The following is a 22,803-nucleotide window of genomic DNA, read 5'->3' as shown; positions in this document are numbered from 1 at the left end:
TTCAATAATCGCTTGTTAACCCAGCCAGACATCAAATTAAGGAAACATCAGGATTAGCTATTTGGAACTGTAATACCTATAACACGACTATTAATATTATACTGATGAACCTTAAAAGGTTATCCACTTCAAATAAAGTTTCCACGGAATAGGATTCTCATGGATGATTAAAAAAATTGAAACAATGAGGAAAATAATGAACTGGCTTACACAAGCGAGTCTGTCAAACTTGAAAGCATCTATCTGCATCAATAATAGCTCAGTCTAGAATCTTTAAAAGTTAATGTCTGAACAGCTTACTGGGCCAATCTCCATTTGCAATGCTAAGTAAAAAAGGGCTGGAGGGTCGCCAGGCAGACTTAGCACACGTTTTCCAGCGCCCCATGATGCACCTTACCTGTAGAGAGCCGAGGACAAGCCAGCCAGAAGGATGTCATTGACGGTGGCACCAGCCAAGACGCGACCCCTCTTGAGGGACGCCAAAGACATGGGAGGAGACCACGCCAGGTGCTTCATTCCGCCGAGTCTTGACCCGTGAAGGACGGACTTGTCTCCCCTGATGAGGAGCCTAATCATGACCCAAGGCAGATGGGTTATCGACCACAGCGCCCTCATGGCGCGGGTGGTGCAGCCCGTGAAAGGGCGCCGGCACACGGGCGATGGGTGTGGATCGGGCAAGGGCGGATCTACCAGCGCCGACACGATGAGCCCGACGAGGGACCTGCCGTCGCCGAGGGCATGGTGCATCCGGAGCATGACCACCGTGTAGTCCCAGTCGTCCCGGCCGGAGTCGAAGTAGTTTCCGAACTGCTTCAGCGGGGCGACCAGCACCTCCCACTTCGCCAGGCCCTGGACGAACTGGTCGTTGGTACGAGCGGCCAATTCGCCAACGATGTCGTCCTCGTCCATAAGGCACTGCACACGCCTCTGACACAGCAGGGGCTTGACGTGCCTGCAGATGTTGAAGTTCTCCTCCCACGCCCAAACGACCACGCCGAACCTCCTCTGCACCACGCGGCGGAACTTCGGATGGAGGTAGTTCCCTTTGGCGTCCTTCAGCTCCACAATCCGCTCGGAAATGTGCTTCCGAACCGTCGTGACGCTGACTCGCCCCTTCAGGACGGCTGCCCCGCTGATGACGGCTCTTGCCCCAGCGGAGTCGAGGGCGAAGACGGCTTCCATACCCGTCGCGGGGTACACCCAATGCCCGTCAACGAATCGAATCAAGACGACGACGATGCATCGCCAGATCCACAGAACCAGGAGAATGGGAGCCACTAAGGGCGTGATGACGATGACTATCGACGCCCCGACTAAACTCTGTAGGACGTTCCACACCCACCACCAGAGGGTCCTCAAATTGTTACCGACTTTGCCCATTTCCTTCCACATTGCAAAACTCGAAGTTACGACGGAATTACAAACAGATCACTTCCGCTACGTCGCTATCTCACACGCCTACCTAGAGTTCTCTCTTTTTGCTCATGAATTCGCTTCTGCTGAGAATACGCTTGACAGGCAGTTCACTTCTGAAGCTAGTTCGTGAATGCTAGCGTTCTTAAAAGGTATATCATTGGAGGGAGAGGAAACGAGCGAAGGAAAACGCGTAATGTACAAGTTCCTTTCACCCAAGTACTACACTTCACGATACTTTCATTAACGTTTTGCCAAACACATCAGGGTAATCAGCTCCTGTTGCTAAGTTGATCTACCGGTGATTTCCAGTCGCTAATGAAACTTTCCGATGATGAGTCCTCACTACAAACATAAGTTTCAAACCAAAAACTTGAAGTTCTAGGTTGTTAGAGAATTAATTACTTAACTCTTTTGATAATGCAAATCCTTATAAAAAGGCATCTTCGGAACGCAAAGCTTGACGTTGATATATACCGTAATGCGTTCTGGAAATGTTCAAGAAAGAAAATAGCGGACAGCTCCGATACCTGTGTTGGATCGGCCAGCGCTTATCACTACTGAGGTCAGTCTGAAGCTGTACCTCCCATTCATACTCTCGTCGGACGCATGGACAAACCTCCCCCTAACCCCCCTCCCCCTTCTCTCTCTCTCTCTCTCTCTCTCTTGTACATGCTGGAATAGGCGACACTTCCAAGAAATTAAAGGACATTTAATTAACAATTCAGAATATCTAGCAGTAATGGTCTACGAGTATCAATATTTTTCAAATATCGGTTGGAACTAATATATATATAATGAATACAATTTATATTTTACTGTGCAGAAAACGGGTCGGTTTTGTTGGGCTTCAAGTGAGAGAGAGAGAGAGAGAGAGTACCTAAATCACTCTGGTCTCTGACTGACGAAGTGAGTGTCATGACCTCTAGATCATATTCATTCGTATAATGCATATTTTAAATGCATACACTTTTACATTTGTATATCAAGTCTTTCCCATTGTTGTAGAACTGTATCCAATCACGAGACACAAATTACCTATCAAATATTTTTATTGAAAAGACTTATCTTAGACTGAATTAATTTACACAGATACTGATGCATTATCTCCAGATAAATCTTAACGAGACATGTAACTCGACTACCCTCTTTTACCTGGTCTTGGGACCGTCTCGAGTTGGAATCATCTTCCCTACTTTATTCGTTGGTATGGGCGAAATAAATCTGTCCTATAAAACATTTGTTTCACATAACTGCTTGAATATTTAGATTTGATTATATCTCGTGATTATCGAAGTTACAAAAAGAATAAATAAATAAAAAGGGTGACTGTCAACTTCCTTCTTATAAATATATTTCAAAGAATAGAAGCTTTGAGCATTCACATAAGAATAACGGTTGGTGATATCAAATACGTAGCCCCGTTGCTGAATAACCACTGGTTTCATGCAATCTCGTGTCATAGTCTTAATATTGGTTTTCATATTTATATTAGACTGCATCGCGTATACATCAAACTGCGTAGAAATGATAAATCAAATAGTCAATTTCATACGCATTTTCGCAAGTACATTTCGCTATCAAATGACAATCAGGTTTCAATCAATCCTTTCGGGTGGCAATACTTACTAGTACTACTAACCACCCTTACTACAAGGTGGGTCAAGATATTTCAGCTCAGCCTACCTGCGGTTATAAGACTTCAATCGCAAAGCAAGTGCTTCTTCTACTTCCATTACGTAATTACGTTCAGTTCAAGAAAATTTAAGCCCATTTCTGTTTAGTGCGTGTTTAGGAAAAGCAACATAACTGTTGCAATGATAAAATGCAACAAAAGCTGCTAATTCATCTTAAAAGTAAAGGCTTCCGACAGCCAAGAGCCAAAAATAATAAGAAAAAACTTCTGAAATTACAAAAAAAAAAAAAAAAATCTTCTGAAATTACAAAATCTCTCCTGAAATTATAAAATAATCTCTTCTGAAATTATAAAATAATCTCTTATGAAATTACAAAACAATCTCTTCTGAAACTACAAAACAATCTCTTTCGAAATTATTACAAAATAATAGCTTCTGAAATTACAAACAAGATTGTTTTCCCTTCCTCACATGGCAAACCTGTCGACAATTCACAATTATTCAATTTCGGTCTGTTCTTTCGGACCAATAACCCCGGTAAGATAACTGATTTGCTAAAAGCCCTATAGGGTATATCTTCAATTTCTGATGTTTCACTGAAAATAACAAGAGTACTAACGCAAAAAAAAAAAAAAAGTTTTAAGAATTAAATGCACAAGTTTATTGTTTGCAACCTCTATCGCTTGTAACATTGCAATAGCGTGCACAGAGTATTTCTATACATTAATGAATGTTTTCAACATAAAACATAAAACAAAAGTTCCTAGACCAACACTAAAGGATGCAAGCAACACTAATTGTTAACCGCTCGGTCAGATGCCTTAAGAAATTTTAGATATAACACACGGTTTCCTCAAGGTAAATGAAATTGCCAATGTTCCCTTAGCCAAGCCAATCAAGTCGAATTTCCCGAAGGCTAGCTCACAGTAGTCTTGCTTCGAATACACCAAAAGAAAAGTTATTTACCTGTTTGTTCAGTTTTGTCAGAGAAGCCAGCCGGTATAGGTCTAACTTCGTCTCAAGAATGTCGAAATTATCAAGTCCCCAGCCATAGTACTAATCCGAAAGCAAAATACGGACAGTTTTAATGCTTTTACAGAGTCCAAGAAGAACAATGTTACGAACTTCAAACTCATTAGGAAAATGAGAATAACTATGAAATGTTGATTAAAACCGGCTGACAACCCATTCATCCGGTGATCTGCTACGAGGAAACTTCAGAAACAGATGCTAATAACAATAAAACTAGACACAATCTCAACAAACAGATTCACTGCGTTAAAACCATTAACCGGCTCCGTAATAAATATAAAAATTCCCCACTCGCTCCTAACTAGTATTATTACACGGAACGTTTTACATATTTTGGACCGCAATATTATCCCTACAAGAGGTTTACATAGATGGCAGCAATAGTCAAACTTCCTTTTTCTGGTCTCATTTATGCTTATCATATAGATGATAAGCATAAAGAGGATTATTCGTTAAAATAAACAGCTATAAAGTTTACTATACAACAAATGTCCACTGCACAGACAAATGTAAGCTCAGGTTATATGGCAACTGAATTAATGCAACATCCTGATAAATCAAATTCTGTCGCAAAAATGATAAAATAAGTGAATGCATTTATCTGGAAACCTGGGACCAGCAGGAGTTCATCTCTTTTATCCAGACTCTGGACTCTCAGGAGTTCTGCTCGTTTATCTGGCCCTGGGACCAGCATGAATCCTACCTTTTTACTTAGAATATGGAGAGGCATAAGTTCTGCTCTGTTATATGGACCTAATATTGGCATGAGATTGTCCTTTCATGTGTACCTGGGATAGTCACAATTGCTGCCCTGTTATCTGTACCTAACAGTCATGAGACCTGTCCTTGGAACACAATCCTGCCCTTTTGTGTGTATCTGGGATCAGTAAGAGTCCTGTGACCTGCCCTTTTCATCCAGACTTGGAACCAGCATGAGTCCTACCTTCTTATCCCAGCCAGGGACCATTATGAGTCCTACCCTTTTATTCATAACTAGGAAAGTCATACTCTTTTATTTGACCTGGGACTAACATTTTCCTCGCCCATTTTATTTGGGCCTAAGACCAGCATGAGTTCCATTCTTTTGTACCGACCTGGGACCTCCCCTTTTATTCAGACTTGAGACAGGCATCAGTTCTGTCCTTTTCTCAGACCTAGGGCCAACATGAGTCCAGCCTCTTATCCAGACAGACCTTGGACTGCAAGAGTCCTACTTATCAGCCTACCTGGGACTAGGACCAGCATAAGTCTTGTCTTCTTCTCCCATGCCTATAACATCGTCAGTCCTGCCCTTTTATTCATTCCTTGGGGCCGTCATGAGCCTTGCCCTTTTATCAAGACCTGGGACTGAGGTGAATAGTGCCCTTTACCCAGACCTTGAACCAACATGAGTTTTGCCCTCTTGTCCAGAACTGAACTGGCTTGATATTTATAAACTCTCACAGAAGGGGTCGAGAATACAAGAATCAATATGCAGACCTAACCTTTCTAGATCAGCTTTCCCAGAATAAACCTTTCAGGAGGTAGAACACTGTATTTAGAATGAGTGAACGTTACGTCAACAGCGCTGGAGTATTACGCTTCATTTATCAGAAGAAACTGACTTGGTCTTGAACCGCACTGACCTTGTAACGGAAACCCCGGTCGTCAACTCTTGGATTTCACAATTCATTACCCTGAATTTTTTTCCAAACGTCTTTGTTGGTTGACGTTTATTTATGTATATATAAATGTGTTTGTCTTAGTTTTTTTCCAGTCTTATCGTCGTATCTACGGTTTTCCTCTTTTCCACTAGGAGAGTTCAAGATAAGTTAGGGACTTCTGGAAAGGTTTATTCAAATGTGTCAACAAAAATTTCAGGGCCCCTCAGAAATATACAACAAAAGCATGTTTTTAATATACTACAGGAGGCTATTCAGAAAGTAATTACAGTCTTCGCACTTAGCTTGTATAGCTGTTGAACACTTATATACTTATATATTTCAGCCTAGTCAGATAAGACTCAAAAAAGCATGAGTTAAGATTACCGTTGGTCTTAATGGTTTCAGTTGGTAAACACAGGTACAGAGGTCCCCACTAAGCTTCATATTCTTAATATACAGGTCACCTCAGGACGGGGGCCCGAGCTGGCAGAAGGCCAGCTTAATTTAAACCAACCAATAACTCGGTCTTTAAGGGTAAGTGGAACCTGCCTTACGAAACAAGTCTAAAATGCCTTTAATATGCAAAAGAAACTTTTATGGAAGAGGATAAAATATTTGACACCAACAGCACAAGACGCTTAAATGTCCCGTATTTTCTTTCTTTTTTTTAATAATTTTACCATTTTCGTTATTTTATGTCTGTTCTAAAAACAAATAATATTGTTCTCCACGATGCACCCAACAATAATTCTATGCTTATTAGTCTCAAATGATAACTGCCTACTCCCCATCTCCGACCCGACCACCCACCCACCCTACTTGTCACATACAGAAGACGGGAGGATTATACGGGCTTCACCCTCTCCCAGCTGGACACCAGAAGCAGGAAGCGATTGATACAAAAAAGTATTAATAACTAAACTCTCTCTCTCTCTCTCTCTCGACTATAAGATACATAGAAAAAGCTTGAACGGTGGGCGTCGCTTCCTGAAGATTAAGAACGAAGAGAGCAGAGTACACTTTTGCAATACTGCGTTCTCCGAGACCTGCTCTGCTGTATTTTCCAGTTCTTGCCTCTTCTTCTTCAGGCCCGAACGCCGGGGGGTATGGGTGTCGAACCCCCACCCAAAAAAAAAGAAAAAAAAAATCTGGAAGCCCATATTTCTGTACTATCCTTTTCACTGAACTGTACTTACAAAGTAATAAATAATTATTGTTTTTTTGTTAAATCAAAGTATATAATAACAAATAAAGTCATATGCATGTTATCGTTAACAATCAGTAAAAACTGAAGAAATATTCTTGAATTTCAATGTAAACTTTCAACATTATAAGTAAAAATCTGTTAACCAAAGCCAGTACTTTGAATAACATGTAATCGGGTAGAAGGGCATAGATCGCATACCCAGTTTTTCTTCTTAATATAACTAAAATAACATTTTCAAGTATTTCATCTTGTATATACCTATAGATGCAATAGTAGTAGTAGTAGTACTAGTATTAAATGGGATTTCCCTTTAAAAGACTCCCACTGTCGACAGAAAAGGATCTCTGAAACAATCAAAAACCTCGAATGCCAGAATTCTAACCAACCGTTCTAACTTTTCTATGCTTCTCATAAGAGAGAGAGAGAGAGAGAGAGAGAGAGAGAGAGAGAGAGAGAGAGAGAGAGAGAGAGAGAAAGCGCAGCTCCTTATTTGCGAAGTAGATGTGCGGTAAGTAACTTAAGCTAAAAGAATAAAAGATGTAGCCTAGGCCTACAAGTATAAGAGGTGCTAAAAGGACTAGGTGAGGTAGATCAGTGTGTTTTGACATGGTTTGGAAATCAAATTGGTCGTAAGAAGAGAATGAAAGATGACACGTAGCTGAAGGGTATAATGGGAAGCTATGGCAGGAAGAAAACATAGCCCGAAAAGTGCTGGCTAACGGCGGGAGTGTTGGAACGGCCGGTCTTTCATATCTAAGAAGCATGAAATGTGAGGCGCCCATTGAAATATATGTAATGGGTGTTAGTGTCTCAGAATACTACGGAAACGGTTATGGGCAACCTCACCAATATGGACTTGCCAAAATGGACACATAATAATAATAATAATAATAATAATAATAATAATACTTCTTTCTACATCTTTGCTGCAATCAGCCACATCGGATAATTTACCATCCCAACCCCTAAAACATATAGGTAGTCAAGAATTTTTAAGAGCATGCCTTCCATAAGAACAAAAATAAATAAATTAATAAATAAAACACCAACAAAAAACTGCCTCTGAGAACAAGTCATCAAACAACGTATTTCCATTATAACGTGAATAAATAGCTTCACTGTAATCTTTCAAAATAAAAAAAAAATTAATAAAAAACTTAATTCAATTATTTCTTTCAGCAGAATAACGTAAAAACGCTTCAGTAATCGGTAAAAGCAAATATAATGATATTGGCTTAGATTGACAATTTGCATTCAAAGTTCAGCATAAGATTCAGCTTTGTAAACAACCTATGGTATTATCAGTTGGGTCAATTCTTCAAATCAAAATCGTTTTCTTACATAGCTTTTGCGATTCACCTGCTCGTACGTGAACTTCGTTCGCTATGGCCTCGAAAATACGAGTTAATTTTTCCAACAATATGCAAAGCACTGTAATACCGTTTACTGTAAACTAGCAAGATATTTTTGGCCTAATGTAACTTTATTGCTTGTCTACAAGAAATATTGCTTACTACATACTGTATATGTTTGACAAAACCAAACTTTTGAGTTACTATAAACTTATGTTTAATACCTAAACATTTTCAGTCAATCCCAGCACAGTTTTCCCATGATACAGCTTTCATGGAACTATAATCATTTATAGTTCCATGAGTACTACTAACGCCTAATTCATGGAACAAGTTCGAACAGTTTTGCGAGTTCGAAAGGATATTGTCTTATATATACAATAAGTAATACTTGGGTATATAAAGTATTGGCAAAACGATAAAACATTGGCTTTAATTGTCACTCATCGAATTAAGAAGGAAGCTGCTTTTTCCTCTACCTAAATACTAACCTTGCGTAAGCCTTACCTATCGCCTATACCTAACCTAACCTCACCAACCTTACTCTAGTTTACTGGCTAACCGCAAATGGTTGATGGTGACAACCTTCGCCAAAAACATAGGCTGACCCATACATGAATAGCCTAATCTCAACCATTAGGAGTTAATGAAGTTGTCATCAGTTAAGACCGGTAAATTAGTATTTCTAAATAACGTAAGTATTACCTTTCCTCGGCATAATTGGTGTTAGTCTTGCTCGTCTGCACTAAAATTTGTAGAGGACATCTTTCGACGAAATAGCTGAATCTGAAAGTTACACGACTGTTTACACCACAGTTAAAAAAAATATAGGAACTTTAGGCCGCCGTGTCATGGACCTATACTCTGTTTTTTTTCCATCTGTCCATCCGCCTGTGGTTTGCGCATGGTAACACTGCGTCCCGGGCTTTAAATAATATATCCTATTCCGAATATTAACGGTGCAATTCGCATACAGTAAATTATTAAAACACTTTTCAGTTGCAAATGTACACCCAGATCTCCTTTTATTTACCTAAAACTTAACCAGCGTAACTATTTAACCCGGGACGCAGTGTTACCATGCGAAAACACGACAGGCGGATGGACAGATGAAAAAAGAAAAAAAAAGTATCCTAGTTTATTACCATTGTCCATACAGTAATCACAGACATTTTCGTAATGTTTCTTTCATAGATTCGCATGCTACTATAAATTATGATGTAGGCTTCCAGACAAGACTAACTAAATACTCCATATCATTCATTGATAAGCGCTTGTTGTTATGCTTTACATTGGGTCGATGATAATCTGATAGGTAAATGCTTGCATGTATTTTTGCCATAAATTTAATAGGCATACAAAGCCATTTTAGATGGCTTGTTGATTTTTGTAACAGCCGAGTGAATCCTGTGCTTCTTGGGATCTTGGTCAAGTTGAAGTGTGAATTCCTTTGCACTTAGGTAACAGGTAGTACATCTGTTACAGATCAACTATTTTCCTCATTCAAGTTAATGCACCTCAGAATTTTCCTCATTCAAGTTAATGCACCTCAGAATTCCTCTGCAATTAAATTGAAAATATTAGTGTACAGGCCCGAACCGAGGGTGGGGGCCGGTCCATATTTTTTGGACTAAATTTTTCTTTGAACTGTAGCCCTACTTACAAAGTAATAAATAATTATAGTTTTTTTTTTTTGTCTGTTAAGTCAAAGTATATAACAACAACATAATAAATTAATCAATCAATAAAACTGAAGAAATATTCTTGAATTTCAGTGCAAACTTTCAACATTATAAGTAAAAATCTGTTAACCAGTCAATACTTTGAATAACATCTAATCTTATAGAAGGGCATAGACCGCATACTCAGTTTATCTTCTCAATATAACTAAAATAACATTTTCAAGTATTTCATCTTGTATATACCTATATGTGCAATGACATTTGTAGAAGAAAAGGTCCAGTTTTAGGAAAAACGACCCCTCACCCATAAAAAAACTCTAGGTATGGGCCTGGTGTATCAGCCAGTGTTAGTGTTTTAACAAAACTCCCTGAAAATAGTTAAACCGATAATGACACTTTTGAGCACTTACTGGATAACCCGATCTCGATATTTATTTTGTTTTATTTTCATCACTGCAAACTTGAAGCATTAATATTTTATACAAATTTAATAAATAACTGTAACAGTGCATAATGCCACAAGGTTCATTGGCATGCGCATATGATCACAAATAAATTTAGCTTTAAACAACAGGTAAGAGAGTTACATGTCATTGCGATCTGTCAAGTAAGACAGGATTTGGATTTCTTGAAGAGAAGGTAATGTAAAATAAGAAATGAAATCTAAAAGGAAAACCATAGCAAAGGATGCAACATAGGAAGAGGGCACGATCGTTATGTATTGCAGTAAGGCTGTAAACAGCCACCATAACTAGAAGACCTAGTATACTACACAATTTTGCCTCTTACGGGAAAGCAGTAAGAAAAAAGTAGTGGAGGAAGAAATGAAGTAAACAGTGCATGGCGTCAGCACGGGTAACAAGCAGGAGTGATGCAACTGTCGAGTGTCGGGTACCACACACGTACCTAAGGAAGATGGTGGAGGAGGAGGAGGAAGCCCTTAGCTGGCGACTTGCCGCTTCTGGGCAAGAGAAGACTGTCAAGTATTTTTTTTTTTTTTCAGCTTATCCGCAGAAGCACTTGAACAACTCCCTCAAGTCCACACGTTAATGCCATTATGGCTCCCCTACTCACCACCAGACAAATGTAAACGGATTTACCACTGCGGCACGCGCAGTAATAATTTCCGCCATCGTGCAGATGCTTTTATCTGACAAGATGCCGTCGACCCACCTCTTTGCCCTAAGCAACTCAAGAACGCTTATCTCCCTTTATTTCTTTCCCCATACCTCCAAATGTAATCCAGCTGTTGGTTATTAGGCTTCATTGTTACCCATTGCTCTTTGCATCAGATGACAGGCTTTTATCAAGTTTTGTTGATGGGTTTTCTTCTTCTTATAAGATTATTATGTTACGCCACACAAAATTCTTCCCTGTTTCTCCCCTTGGAACCAAAATTATTGCTTCAGATCCGGTGATGGTTTATTTCATTTAACCCTTGTAAATTTAACATTCAATATGACAAAAATTGTCATCAATTTGTTTCTGTGCATATTCGTTGAATCGAATTGTTTCTCGAATTTAGGCCAAAGGCCAAGCACTGGGACTTTGAGGTCATTAAGTGGGTAGAAGGATGCTGCAAAGAACCTTAAGTAATGCTACAGCATACCGCGTGAAGTGGAGTGAAGGCAATAACCCTCTAGGGGATGTGTCACGTGTACTCTTGTGTTTTAATCTGTAGAAACTACTGAAGATAGTTGATGGCCTTTTAGTATTGCTTCTTATAAATGTTTATAGTTTTTTATAAAAATATATTCTACACCAATACTTCTAGATACCATTGGAATCCTCACTAGACGAGACCTCTGCAAAACCGCTTGCAACAGTATTAGCATTAAATTTTCTAACGTTGTTCCTGATCAGAGATTTGTGCGGGGTATGACATGTCTAATAATTTTTTGTCAAGAACCACGGTTTTCGTACATAATCGTTCCAGAACCTCCCACGAAACCCGCAACGTACGAAAACCGAAACAATAACTTCCATAGGGAACCATTTAAATGCAATTGACGCGTTCCAGACCCCCAAAAATATTTTTTTAAATACATTTTATGGGGAATAAACACAGTTTTACATACAGAAAAAAATATAATTGACTAATGAAATGAATAAATGAACATCACTCTTACCTTTATGGAAAACACCTGTTAGCGAATGGAAGACAAGAGAGGAGGGGAGAGGGAAGAGGAGGGGGGAGGGAAGAGGAGAGGTGGTTGTTTGGAAGGGGAATCTCCCTCCAGAAGGACATCAGGTATCGAGGACCTATCTGGAGCTGTACTTCTCTTTGTTTTTACCGGCACTATCTGAGGTTACTTCCCCTCCTCGTTTTTTTACTGGCTAGGACCAGCTTGAGTTACTGGATCCCTGTTGCACAACAAAACTGTCTAGAGCAGGGGCGTAACAGGTTCCAAAAAGTTGTGGGGGGGGGGGCGAACAATGGGGTGGGTGGCGAGCCTGTTTAGTGGGGGGGCCGCTCTGTGCTTCCCCAGGAAATTGTTTAAAGTTGAACTCTGTTAAGAGGCACTGTAAGGGGTCTCACTATTTACCGAAAAGAACGAAACGCTCCCAGAAATGACCGAAACGGTCCTAGATATGTTTGTTTTATAATTGTAAACTTGTTTACTGTGTATTAACAGACAAAACAATTTTTGACTGGCCCAAATCTTTAGTTAATTTATTGCCCACCTAATTATTAACGGTTTTGATAAATAAATGAATAAATAAATAATGCAAGGTGCCTGAATCCGAAATCGGCAATTCAGCCCTATATTGTCGAACATTTAGGAACTTTTCCTACATCCAGTCGGCCAGCACATGGGAATTCAAAGGACTGTGGTGTTTAAGCACGTGCAAACTCAGGGACTGTCTTAGAACACATTGGAGCAGCAGTTAAAACAGACCAGCCATATATGATATGTAAAGCTAACTGAAGTTATCCATGAACGAAGTACATGGAAAGTTGATACAGCTATGTCAAGTGAATTTGCACTAAATACCCAAGTGCTACCTATTATTTATATTATCATTAATACTACAGTAAATGGTCGTGGACTACTTCAAGAAATGTCGTTTTCCCATCCCTTAGATCTTATAATGAAAGAATTGTCAAGATTTAGAATAATGACCGAAACCTAGACTCAGAATATGTATGCAGATGATGCTGTTTTAATCAGCAAAACACAAGATTCAAAAGCCTGCTTAATAGAATACATCATACAGGGGTGAAGTGCCAATTATATAGGTGCCGGAGCTCTTTAAGGCCTGACAAATGTCTGCCATTTCCTATAATGTTTTTATGTCACATTTCATGTTTGCATTCACTAATTGTAATCATATAATCAAATGAAAAAGAAAATAATTTATTTCTTCAATTTAAGAAATTAGAACAGTGCTTACCAAATATCAGCGGTGAGAAGTTTCACAATAATTTCCACAAAGGGTCCTCTCACCCTCTTTCCTTTTCTCACATCACACCATCCGATTGTTGAGGTGCTGGAGCAGCGCTTTGGTGAGCTCCGGCAGCGCTGCACCCCTGGCATCATGTATCTAGAGATGGGACTCAAGAGATATCTAAGAAAACCAAAGGTAATGAGGACAGAGTATACAGAAAGGGATGAAATAACAAGAAAGAAAATGAACATCTAAAGGATTTTGTCACTTTGAGATTAAAGCTTTCAACATATTAGGAGTAAGATGGCAGGACAGAGTGAGAAATGATACCAGAGGAAATTATGAGGGTTGCTTGACCATGTCCTTTGCAACAGCCGTGGTAGAATTGTATGTGATTATGTCAGCTTGGCTCCTGTGCACACCAAAAGCCCCATACTCATTCATAAGTCAAGTATACCACTTGAGGCTGGAGATTTGTGGAAAATAAAGTACAGGAAAGTTAAGAGAGGCAGAATTTCAGAAGCCTTTTGTGTCACATGGCATTTGAGATGATGACACTAAGCATGTATAACATGGATTCCAGAGGCTGCTGGCATCTTTGCAAAATGTTATTTCTATGGCAGAACAAAATACCCAAGGCATAACTGCAGATATAATAAACGTTAAAAGTAATATCTAACTCCATACAAACGTGAGATATGAATTTAGTGAGATCACAACTGTAACCAGAGGTTATCATTCAACATTATCAAATATTCTTACCCAAACTCAAATGACCCAAGGCACAAATGCAGGTATGGTAACTTTATGTACAATATCTAACTTCCCGGAAGCATAAGATATGAATTTAGTGAAATGACAGCTATAACCAGAGGTTATCATTAAACCTTGTCAAATATTTATACCCCAACTCAAATGACTTCATTACTTACATTTATGTCATGACAAGCCGCCACTATATTCTGCATCAAGAAAAGAAAATTCTAGCACAATGCTCGAAAGAAAGCTTCAAGGGGAATAAAATGCAAAATTGTTAAAATATTTTTCAGTAGGAATTCTTACATTTCAATCAGTATAACAAATCTTATAGACATCTTTACAAAACTTACGAGAAATGTAACTTAAAAAATCAACCTTAAAAGTTATAAAATACACAGGACTTTAAAATGATTAAATCATATTCTTTACAAATAAAATGTGAGCGCATCTTTTCTTAAAATAATTACTAAAGAAAACAAGAATTAATGTAGTAGAAAAGTGGCATTTACATAAGTTATCATCTCTGAAATATTACAACTTCTAGTGCCAAGGTACATGAGAAGGATGAGCAGTTGGTGCCAATTTGAAGTATCTTGCTGTGTGGTAACCAGTTGCAGAAGTTGTTCCTCCTGTCTGCTGAGAAACATTGCCTGATGCTCCACTGTCTGCTATGTTGACCACACTCTCACCTCTCAGAGTTGAAATGCAACGCCATATATCAAGGTAGTTGGCTGGAAAGATATTGCATAATTACAAAGTATGTTTACCATATTTGTACTTTGAAGTGTTTTAAAATGCTGTGAATGATAAAAGGGTTCAGAACACAACTTTAAAGTGTGTAAAGGAATTACAATGCCTCTGATTTTAAAGCTGTCAGCAGTGTGGCTTTAGAGCATTAATTACTAGTATTATCATTAGCATTCAGAAATTTTTTTAATCTTCAATGAAATATGAAGATCCAAAAGACAGAAGGTCTTTAGATGCAAAAATTTCTCAACTAACAATCCAATTTCATTTCATACTTTTTATACAAAATGGAAGAATTAGACACTTGCTCTTCTAAATGCAAAACTACCAAATCATGTACATTTTGAAGTTTTGCTTGTCCTGATTTGCTAAACTATTCCTTCAGAAGGAAACTGTCTCAATCTTAATAATTTACACAAAAAAATCCATATACTATGTACATATTACCTTTCCAAAGACGCACACAACCATCATCCCCTGATGAAGCAAGGATCGTACCAGTCATGTTCCAACACACTCTCCAAACTGTTGATCCATGGTCATCAAACCTGCCTGCCAATCTAACCTCGAAGCTAGACAAACTACTCTGATTTTGCAGGCTTTCTTGTCTGAAATGGCACGGTTTTTTTCTTATTGAATAGTACAGTATGGCTATACATAACAACTGTTTCTTAATTATTTTCTTTTGAGTAAGATACAGTGAAGGTAGTGCATTGTATTGCATTACTTTTGTCTTAAAAATTATTCCATTGAAAAGCACTTTCTAATTTTGTGGTACTGCTAGAATTTTGTAGAAACTTACACCCAGGCACATTACTTCTGAATTTTCTCAAAACGTCTTGGTTCTTGTATTAATTGTTAGGAATTAAAGCTTAAGAGAACAGAGATGAGAATGCTAAGGTGAATTAAGGGAATATCGATGCTTGAGAAATTGGAAAATTATGAAAGAAGAAGAAAGACGACAGGCTTAGTAAAGATTACAGATTACAGAGGTGATAAGAGAGTCACGATTGAGATGGTATGGGCATGTGTTGAGGATGCATGACAAGGAGAGAGTGAAGAGGGGTTGGAAGGAACCTGTTAAGAGGAAGAAGATCTAGAGGAAGACAGAGAATTAGATGACGAGATAAAGTGAAGGAAGATATGGATAGAAGAGGTTTGGTGGAGGATGATGCCTTGGATAGAAGGCAACCAACCTCTTAAGGTAGGGATAATGGTGGGAAAGATGAAGTGCTGAAATACACTGGATCCATGCTCCTGTGGGCATTAAGTGAAACAAAGACCAAGGCTGCAACTATGATGGCTAGATTAATTGAATGTACTAGTCATTGCTGTCAGTTTTTACAGGATATCCTTTCATACATAGCAGATTGTAGAGGAATCAGCAGCCAAATGAAATAAAGAAACAAACCCAAATCAGACCGTGACATTTTTCATTACCAAAAAAAAAAAAAAAAAAAAAAAAAAAAAAAAAAAAAAAAAAGAAGTGCCAAATTGAAGGAATTTTATCTTGTCTTCAAGCTAATCAAACTTATCTGTCCCATGAATATTTCTTCTGTAACCCACATACCAAACATTTAATGTCAAATAAATTAGGGAATTTATGTCATAGATAAATCTTCAATTTTCCTTTATCCAATCATTCATGTTCCAAAACATATCTCTGCTAAACATCCCCAAGTTCTGGCTTCTCACTTATTGACTTGGGGATAATTTTCTTTTATCACTTACTGTAAATATATTTATCATATAAAAGCTGGCTTTGATCTTTTGAAAACTATAATGCAGAATGCATTGAAGCATATTGAGAAAAGAAATTTGTTTACTATTATAATATTCAAAAAGCACCATGAACTAAGTAAAGTGGTAAATTTACTTTCTAACAACACACATTGAAATTTCTTATGATTACTGCATACAGAAGTTGTAAGGGAAAGGACCAGGGAAATGTTTTTATAACATTCTATTAATTTTAGAGATAATTCTACTTTTAAACCGGCCCTACTTCACGAGGATATGGAGCTACACCATTTCCTGACACCTAAATGCCATCCCTCATTAAAATATTTAAAATACAATTTTTTATAATTTTTGATGATGAACATATATCAATTAAATCAAAGGATGAAATTTGTATGGTGTCATCGCAATCTGAAGGGGATTTTAACTCATCCAGTTAAAACACTTAATACAAATTATTAAAACAGCAGCTTTCTAACTATGATAACTTTCACTTAGGCACCTCCCAATTACAGAATAATCCTTTAAGACAAGCACTAAGTCTAGAAATGTGACTCAAAAGGTCTTCAATTAGTTTATAATAATATATCATAAAAATACGTAATACATTACTTGTTTGGTTTAAGAGCGATGATTCTCACATCCTTAGTAGCAATGCCTAGAAGGTGGTATGAGCGACCAAGGTTTGGTGCAAAGGCAATATCATGAACAGGCTCTGTGATACCTACTAAGGTCTCTACCCGGGTCCATTTGCGTGTATTTGCCGAAAACTCATAAATAAAAGCTTTCCCACCTGAGGAAGGATTTGGATCATCACTTCCTACTGCAATTAGCGGTGAATGAAGCCTAAAAAGAAGTCCAGCATGTTAGCATTTAAAATATAAAAACTACTGAAGATGAGTTGCAGCAGTTATGGCAATTGTAAAATGACAATTTTGGGAAACACAGAACTCATGAGGAAATTTAAAACTTCTTAAGCCAGAGCACTCATGTCAATTAAAAAACTAAAACTATACCACATTAGTTATTTAATATTCAATATATATACATATATATATATATATATATATATATATATATATATATATATATATATATATATATATATATATATATATATATATATATATATATATATATATATACAGCATATTTACAAAAATGTATCTATTCAATGAAAAATAAAAATTCTGAATGTATACTACCGAGAGGGTGATGGATTCCATGAAATGCAGGAGCAAGGCATTTTGCAGTGTATTTCATGCTGTAATGACCACTGATTCAAATTCATAACATCAGGGGCTTCATATATGCGTACCTGTTAATAATTGAAGAATATAAGGTCAAGATATATTACTACCCCTAAATATACAAACTTGGCATTTATTTAAAAAACTTGAGAGGCATATTTTACCATAATTATCCATAACATTAATGCAAGGAAACTTTCATGACAGTCACACATCATGTTTAGGACCAGGGCTGCAGTGACAAGGAAAATATCTAAAATGCTCCACAAAAACCTGCTGTCATATGATTTCATTTGTTGCCTAAAATGTAAAGGCATAAATTTTTTAAGCTCCCTAATCGTTACTTATAGAAGTTCCACCTACCTAAAAACCTCTCTCTCTCTCTCTCCTTAGAAAATACCTGAAGCAGATTTTCATTGAAAATATTTTGGGAAGCACGGGAACTAGGATTATGTTATTAGGGAAAAAATAGGAACACAAGGAAAATGATATAGTTATAATACAATAAAGTTTCATACATACTTACCTGGCAGATATATACGATTAGGGCCCACCCAGCCTCCCCGCAAGGAGACAGGGGGAAGAGAAAATATATGAGTAGAAAACGGGAATGGTTCCTAGTCCTGCCGCCCAGGGCAGGCCGGTAGATCACCTGACCTACCTGTAGCGAGTGGCGCGAAATTTGAATTTCTGTCGGGGACGACGGAGTCTTAGCTATGTATATATCTGCCAGGTAAGTATGTATGAAACTTTATTGTATTATAACAATATCATTTTCATACAATCAACTTACCTGTCAGATATATACATAGCTGATTGGCACCCTTCGGTGGAGGGTAAGAGACAGCTACTTCTGGAATAGACAGGTAAACAACATATGTTGTAGGTATAAATAAAAAACCTTGGTTCCTACCTGATAGGTGGTAGACTTCGTGGGTGTTTGCCCCGTAGTCTGCATCACCTCAAGAAACTTTAGCGAGATATGTGATCTATGGCCAAGAATTCTTGTGGGTCTGCCGAAGGGGTCTTATCCACTTACTCGGCAGAGCCTGAAAGGACTTTGTCAATGGGTGCTGATCCACTTATATGACAACACACCTTATTAAGGAGCACACAACCAATCCCGACCACCTGATCCTAACCACCTTGTTAGTATTAAAAATTGCTCCGAGTTATCCCCAAACTCTTCGCAACAACCGTAACTCAAACCAAATTGCACACGCACACAATAATTTTTTCAAAAAAAAAAAATTTATGATACTCATCTAATAAAAGATATCACAAGAGTTCCTTACTGAACGGAAGTGACTGGCCGCCTGTGCGGCATCTGCACTTGTTCAGCAGAAAGTCTAGAACATATCTATTAGACTTATGTAGTAATTAAAGATTGGTGTTAGCTCCTGTACCCAGGATTGTGCCCGCAGACACAAAAGGACCTAAAGAAAAACATTTTTCATAGGTCACACGAACCTATTCTTAAGTGACATATTTCTCTGAAAAGAGAGAGACGTAGCTACTGCTCTCACTTCATGAGCTCTTACTCTCAGGAGTTTGAAAGAATCATCCGTGCAAGCCTTATGAGCGTCCGTAATGACGTTCCTGACAAAAAAGGCTAAAGCATTCTTAGACATAGGTCTTGATGGATCCTTCACCGAGCACCAAAGACCTTGTCTAGAACCTCCCAACTGTTTCTTTTTCTGTATGTAAAACTTTAACGCCCTTACTGGGCAAAGAGACCTCTCCGGTTCCCTGCCGACGAGACCCGATAAGCCTTTTACTTCGAAGTTTTCTCGGCCAGGGATTCGAAGGATTTTCATTCTTCGCCAAGAATAATTCTTTGAAGGAACAGATGGCTGAATCTAGATTGAAACCCACTTTATCACTAAGGGCGTGCAGCTCACTAACTCTTTTCGCCGTCGCCAGTGACAAAAGAAATAAACATTTTCTCGTTATGTCACGAAACGAGGCCAAGTGCAGGGGTTCAAATCTCTCTGATGACAAGAACTTAAGCACCACGTCTAGATTCCAGTTAGGGGGAGAAGTAATGTTAGACTTCTTGGTCTCAAAAGATCTAATCAGATCATGTAGATCTTTATCGTTTCCCAAATCTAGGCCTCTATTCCTAAAGACGGCCGATAGCATACTCCTATAGCCCTTTATCGTGGCTACGGAGAGACGCGATTCTTCTCTCAAAAATAACAGAAAATCAGCGATTTCTGTTACAGAGGTACTGGAGGAGGACAACTTCTTCGACTTACACCACCTTCTAAAAACTTCCCACTTCGATTGGTAAACACGGATAGTGGAAGTTCTCCGGGCTCTAGCGATCGAGCTTGCTGCTTTGCTAGAAAAGCCTCTCGCTCTGACAAGTCTTTCGATAGTCGAAAGGCAGTCAGAGCGAGAGCGGGGAGGTTTTGATGAAACCTCTCGAAGTGTGGTTGTCTGAGAAGATCCTTCCTTTGTGGAAGGGATCTGGGGAAGTCTACCATCCACTCCAGCACCTCTGGGAACCACTCTTGAGCTGGCCAAAAGGGGCTATCAGAGTCATTCTTGTCCCCTTTGAAGTCACAAACTTCCTGAGCACTTGCCCCAGAATCTTGAATGGGGGAAATGCGTAAACGTCTACATGAGACCAATCTAGCAGGAAGGCGTCTACTGTTAGAGCTCTGGGGTCTTCTACTACTGAACAGACGACTTCCAGTCTTTTTGAGAGGAACGTGGCAAAGAGGTCGACATGAGGAGTCCCCCAAAGAGACCAGAGATTCCGGCAAACTTCTGAGTGGAGGGTCCATTCGGTATGAAGGACCTGGTTCCTCCTGCTCAGCCTGTCTGCTCTCACGTTCCTTACTCCCTGAACAAACCTCGTCAACAGAGAGATGTTCCTTTGCGATGTCCACAACAGCAGGTCTCTCGCGAGCTCGTACAGGGCATACGAGTGAGTACCTCCTTGCTTTCGAATGTATGCAAGGGCGGTTGTATTGTCCGCATTCACTGTACTATCTTGTTCCTCACTAAAGGTTCGAAGCTCTTTAGGGCTAGGTGTACGGCAAACAGCTCTTTGCAGTTTATGTGCCAGGACACTTGAAGAGCATTCCAAGTGCCTGACACCTCTCTCTTTCCCAAGGTTGCTCCCCAACCTTTTTCCGACGCGTCGGAAAACAATACAAGGTTTGGGTTCTGTGTTTCTAGGGAAGTACCCTTGTTTTCCTTCAGTGGGAGTAACCACCATTCTAAATGGCGTTTCACATCAGAAACTGGAATGGGAAAATTGTCCGAGAGAAGCCCTGTCTTCATGTTCCAAGATCTTCTGAGGAAGAACTGAAGCGGACGGAGATGAAGTCTTCCTAGAGGAAAGAACTGTTCGAGCGAGGAAAGAGTCCCTAATAGGCTCAACCATTCCCTCGCCGAAGTACGTTCCTTCCTTAGGAAGAGAGAGACTTTTTCTAAACCTCTCGTTAGTCTCTCTTGAGAAGGAAATACTCGAAAACCCCGAGAATCCATCTGAATCCCCAAGATAGACAAGTTCTGGCTGGGGATCAGTTGGGACTTCTCGAGGTTCACGAGTAATCCTAAGGTCTTTATCAGGTTTAGTGTCACAGTCAGGTCCTCCAAACACTGTTTCTCTGACTTTGCTCTGATGAGCCAGTCGTCTAGGTACAGAGATATACTGATTCCTTTCAGGTGAAGCCATCTCGCCACATTTTTCATAAGGCTCGTGAAAACCTGAGGCGCCGTAGACAGGCCGAAACACAAGGCTCTGAATTGGAAGATCCTTCCCCCCGTCATGAAACGGAGGTACTTCTTCGACGAAGGATGGAACGGGACGTGAAAATAGGCATCCTGGAGATCCAGAGACACCATCCAATCCCCTTGGCGAAGAGCCGCAAGGACTGATGCAGAGGTCTCCATGGAGAACTTCTGTTTCTGAACAAACTTGTTCAGAGCGCTGACATCCAGAAACTGGTCTCCAGCCCCCCGAGGCTTTCGCAACCAAGAAAAGACGATTGTAAAACCCTGGGGAGCTTTGATCCAGCACTAGCTCTATAGCTCTCTTGTCCCACATCTGATCCACCATTTGTTGAAGAGTATCTTTCAACACAGGGTCCTTGTAATTGGCGGACAATTCCCGCGGAGTTGACGTCAGGGGAGGATTGTCCAGGAAAGGAATGAGGTATCCCTTCTGAAGAACAGACATAGACCAAGCGTCTGTATCTATGAGAGTCCAGGCTTCCGCAAATCCCCGGAGCCTGGCACCTACTGGTGTTTGGAGGAGCGTCACTTCACTTTCCCCTTTTAAAGGGACGGAAAGAGGCTCTACCTCTCTTCTCCATGTCGCCTTTCTTTTAGCGGCAAAACTCTAGCGGGAGGGCCTCCTCGAAAGGGCCGAACAGGCGTAGACACACCTTTCTTGTCTCCCACCATCACTGGTCTCTTCTTCCTGGAAGATTGCAGGAGAAGATCCTGTGTTGCTTTCTCCGTCAGAGAACGGGAAATGTCCCTCACCAACTGTGAAGGGAACAGAAAGTCAGACCTGGGAGCGAATAACAAGGCTGCCCTTTGCGAATGGGATACCGCTTTTGTCAAGAAAGCGCTAAATACAGATCTCTTCTTCAAGAGACCTGCTCCAAATAAGGAAGAAACTTCCCCTGAGCCATCCTGTACCGCCTTGTCAATACAGGACAAAATTGCAAGGAGTACGTCCGGATCGAGTCCTTCCGAGGCATGAGCCTTCTTGGACATCACCCCAAGGGACCAATCTAGGAAGTTGAAGACTTCTAAAATGTGAAAAAGTCCCTTGAGGAGATGATCCAACTCTGAAAGACCCCAAGTAATCTTCGCAGTATGAAGGCTATGTCTCCTGGATGCATCTACCAGACTGGAAAAGTCAGCTTCAGCCGAAGCTGGGAGAGTGAGTCCCATATTCTCCCCAGTCTGGTACCAAATACCTCTC

At 39.6% G+C, this 22,803-nt stretch overlaps 1 protein-coding gene across 4 annotated transcripts in view; it reads right to left on the bottom strand.

Annotated features, from left to right (window-relative positions):
• The window catches only part of LOC135210727 (nucleoporin SEH1-like), a 98,927-nt gene that overhangs the window by 22,031 nt on the left and 54,093 nt on the right, over positions 1-22,803 (bottom strand). The window contains exons 4-7 of one of the 4 annotated variants that reach the window (XM_064243539.1): positions 17,808-17,920; positions 17,215-17,448; positions 15,310-15,470; positions 13,363-14,846 (exon numbers count right to left, since the gene is read on the bottom strand). In XM_064243539.1, the coding sequence (XP_064099609.1) occupies positions 14,656-14,846; positions 15,310-15,470; positions 17,215-17,448; positions 17,808-17,920 (699 nt within the window). In that variant the 3' untranslated portion in view covers positions 13,363-14,655. Of the gene's footprint in view, positions 1-397; positions 1,994-8,989; positions 9,149-13,362; positions 14,847-15,309; positions 15,471-17,214; positions 17,449-17,807; positions 17,921-22,803 lie in introns of those variants that run through there. The other 3 variants (XM_064243541.1, XM_064243540.1, XM_064243538.1) reach the window with 3 other exon arrangements.

The sequence above is a fragment of the Macrobrachium nipponense genome, chromosome 4, assembly GCF_015104395.2.
Source record: "Macrobrachium nipponense isolate FS-2020 chromosome 4, ASM1510439v2, whole genome shotgun sequence".
Taxonomy (NCBI): domain Eukaryota; kingdom Metazoa; phylum Arthropoda; class Malacostraca; order Decapoda; family Palaemonidae; genus Macrobrachium; species Macrobrachium nipponense.
This window is presented reverse-complemented; position numbering and strand designations above follow the sequence as displayed.